The sequence below is a fragment of the Centruroides sculpturatus genome, unplaced genomic scaffold (assembly GCF_000671375.1).
Source record: "Centruroides sculpturatus isolate CEXI.00-Female unplaced genomic scaffold, Cexi_2.0 scaffold853, whole genome shotgun sequence".
Lineage (NCBI taxonomy): Eukaryota > Metazoa > Arthropoda > Arachnida > Scorpiones > Buthidae > Centruroides > Centruroides sculpturatus.
Genome location: NW_019385032.1, coordinates 135,138 through 138,425, shown reverse-complemented (window position 1 = coordinate 138,425; position 3,288 = coordinate 135,138). Strand labels below are relative to the sequence as shown.

Below are 3,288 nucleotides of genomic sequence, written 5' to 3'. Positions count from 1 at the left end.
AAATGAAGAACAAAGTATATGTGAAGATGATATAAAATAATGGACAGAGTCTCAATGAGCGGGCAGAGAAACCTTTGAACAGAGATAAAAAAAATTCCAGAAACGAGTTGCTTAACTTTTCCGGCAACATTTAAAACTGTATGTGGCGCCAATTGTTATGATATTTTATTATTAAAATTTTTTTTATATTTTTAACTATTATAGGCCTAAAATGTTAAAATTTCATTTTCAGGGTAGGATGGATTTTATTTAAAAAATTATAAAATCTAATAACAAGTAAAATCGTCATTAAGTCCGACCCTACTCGAGTATAATAATAAGTCCGACACACGATCCTCCTTTATTTCCATACCCTCGACCTTTAACCACCAAAATTTAATAGCATCGGTACTCCTAATATACAAACTTCCCGGTAAAATTTCACAAATTTTCAATAAAAGGCACAGGAGTTATTAAGCTTCAAAGTGGATGGGCAAAATCGTGTCACCCCACATATACAGTAGAGCCTCGATTATCCGACTCAATTGGGGACTGGGGTTGGTCGGATAATTGAAAAGTCGGATAACCGAAAAGTATGAAAGAATCCATTATTAGTGTAGTATATTATTATATCCCATGTAATTAGTACATTAGTATATCGCTATTAACCTACTTCGCGTTAAATTTTCATCGATGTTAAGCCTAACAAAAATTTTTTAAAATAATAATCGTCGCTATTGTATCGTTAAAAATTAGAAAATTAAGCCTCGTTTAAATACTGACTCCCTTTCATGGTCGAATGAGTGTTGCCAGCTAAAACACTTAAAAATAATATTATAGTAGTCAAGACATAGCCAAATATTGTAGCACCACATCACTAGCGGACATTTGAAATTTGCCGACTAGGACGGTCGGTTAACCGAGGTGTCGGTTAATCGGGGGTCGGATAATCGAGGCTCTACTGTACTAACATTAAGGTCTCCTGAGTCCAAAAATATATAAATTTAGGTGGTTATTTTGTGACCGCTTACCCTGCTTTTCATCTTGTATATATAACAGAGTCGGGAGCGGTGAAAGATAAATCTTGTTTTTAATTGAGTTAAAAATTTTCGTATTGATTTTAAGTAAATATATTTATTCGGAAATTTGATCAGTAAATTTAGAAAATTACAGTATATATCGTACATATAATACATTATACAATATTTAGTAAATACAATAACATTAAGTAATTCGAATTCATAAAACAATATTTTTGTATTAATTTTTATATTCGTAAATAGGATATTTACATTCATATGCTATTTATTTAAGATAGCAAATATATCTGTCACGTGTTTCAGTTCCTTGTCAATCGGATCAATAATGCTATCACGGTAACATTGAATTCCTGCTAAATTGGCTTGGTAAAAGCAGTCTTTTCCCTGAAAAATTTTGAAGATATTAACATTAAAAGTTTTATAAATAATGTAAATTCAGAAAAACGGAGTAGATGGCAGGGCAATTAAGGTATTGGTCTTCTACTCTGGGGATCCTGGGGTCGAATCCTGACAAATTGAAAATCCCATAAATTTTTCGGAGATAATCTGTCCGGATATGTTTGGTCTCATCCCTCCCTTCCTGGTCGAACTTGTGGGCTTGCTAAATAGAAGTTCTCTTAGTGTCCATAAAGCAAAAGAAATTTTTAAAAAATATAGAAGACAATTCAAAGTCCTCTTTCGACTGTATCATTTCATTTTTCTTCAAGAAATCTGCTTCTATTCAAATATTATATACAAATGATAGAGTGAGTGAATTAGTCGAGTGAAAGCATACAGCTTTATTTTTCTTGATGTATTCAATATGGAGTCATATATCATAAATCTAAACATGCCACAATTTATTATATCTTGTTCAGATTATACATAAACGCAGTTTTGCGTTGAAACGAAGCAATAACCCTGTCTAATTTTTTATTCAATTTATAATACTAATGAGATTTTATGTTAAAAACTAATGTTTTATATGATTTTTATACTTTCTCTTCTATTAAATTTTCTGGAAAAAATCTAAGGTAATATATTAAATACAGAATAAGGAAAATAAATTTAAAGGAATTTTTATTTATTTTGAAAATACATACTTTGTTTAAATCGTGCTCAAGCAGGTAAAACATTCCAGCTGAATGGAAGGAAGAGAACATGAGTTTAAGAAAAACAGATGAATTGTTATCTCCACTCAATTCATAGCACCATTCTGCCAACATTAACGTCATTCTAAAACCTTCCACAATTTGGCAATGATCTTTAAAAAATATATATAACTTCGATGAATTTATAAATTAAGTGTTAATTAAATACAGTCAAATAGCGTAACCTAAATAGCGCCACCCTCTAAAACGTCACTGAGTAGCCTATTTGTGTGAATGGATCATCCACATAAATATTAAACAGCAAATCATTAATATCTGTGAATTACTAAATGTGCGATTTTGCATTTGGGCAAATTATCATCAAATTATGTGACTTCCAAATATTAAAATTCAAATTTGTATAGACTTATTATTATATATAGACTACAGTAATTCTTATTGTTTTCAATACATTAGTTCAGACCCACATTCGATTTAGTGCCAGTATCAAAGATTAACAAATGGTAGCTCTAAATCGAAGTTTGGCTGTATTTATCCTAGAAGGCGTATAAAGCAGTAAAGGTGTAGTAAAGGTGTGTCAATTGTTTACTGCTCTTTTTTTAACTCTTTCCGCTCTGTAGGCATTAAGACGGCTTCTTTATAGCCCATAATGGGGCACCAGTTGGTGAGGGACGAGGGCTAACATATCCGAATTCGATCCCGGGTCCCCCAAAGCAGTAGGCTGCCACCTTGACCACTCGGCTATTCGGCCCGTTTACTGCTCTATAGTTCTACTAGGATCTGCCGCCGGTGGTTCATAATAATGCCCAACGCGTCCGAGAGTAAATATTTGTAGAAAAAAATCAAAAAATAATAGGTAATGAGTATTTATTGAGATGAAAATCATTTATATACAACTAGCTGCAAGGACCCGCTTCGCTGGGTTTTTATTTTTATGTAATATAGTTTTTTTATATATATATAAAAGACTGTTTTTCTAAGTAATCTAGAATCTAGCAGCAAGGACCCGCTTCGCTGGGCAAAAAGTAACGATAGTGAAGATTAAGATAATTACATTATAGCCAATCTTACCCGTTTTCACAAAATGCAAGAATTAGGTCCCCCGTTTCCAGACTAATTAGAGAATTTTTACGTCCAGTCAAACGAACTATTTTCAACGTTTCTGGAACGTTTACAAT

At 32.3% G+C, this 3,288-nt stretch overlaps 1 protein-coding gene across 3 annotated transcripts in view; it reads right to left on the bottom strand.

Annotated features, from left to right (window-relative positions):
• Positions 1–1,101: 1,101 nt before the first annotated feature.
• LOC111633670 (zinc finger MYND domain-containing protein 12-like) overlaps positions 1,102–3,288 on the bottom strand; it is a 7,564-nt gene continuing 5,377 nt past the window's right edge. For all 3 annotated transcript variants that reach the window (XM_023378280.1, XM_023378281.1, XM_023378282.1), the window contains 2 exons: positions 2,102–2,262; positions 1,102–1,403 (listed from right to left, as the gene is read on the bottom strand). In XM_023378280.1, the coding sequence (XP_023234048.1) occupies positions 1,281–1,403; positions 2,102–2,262 (284 nt within the window). In that variant the 3' untranslated portion in view covers positions 1,102–1,280. The remainder of the gene's footprint in view (positions 1,404–2,101; positions 2,263–3,288) is intronic.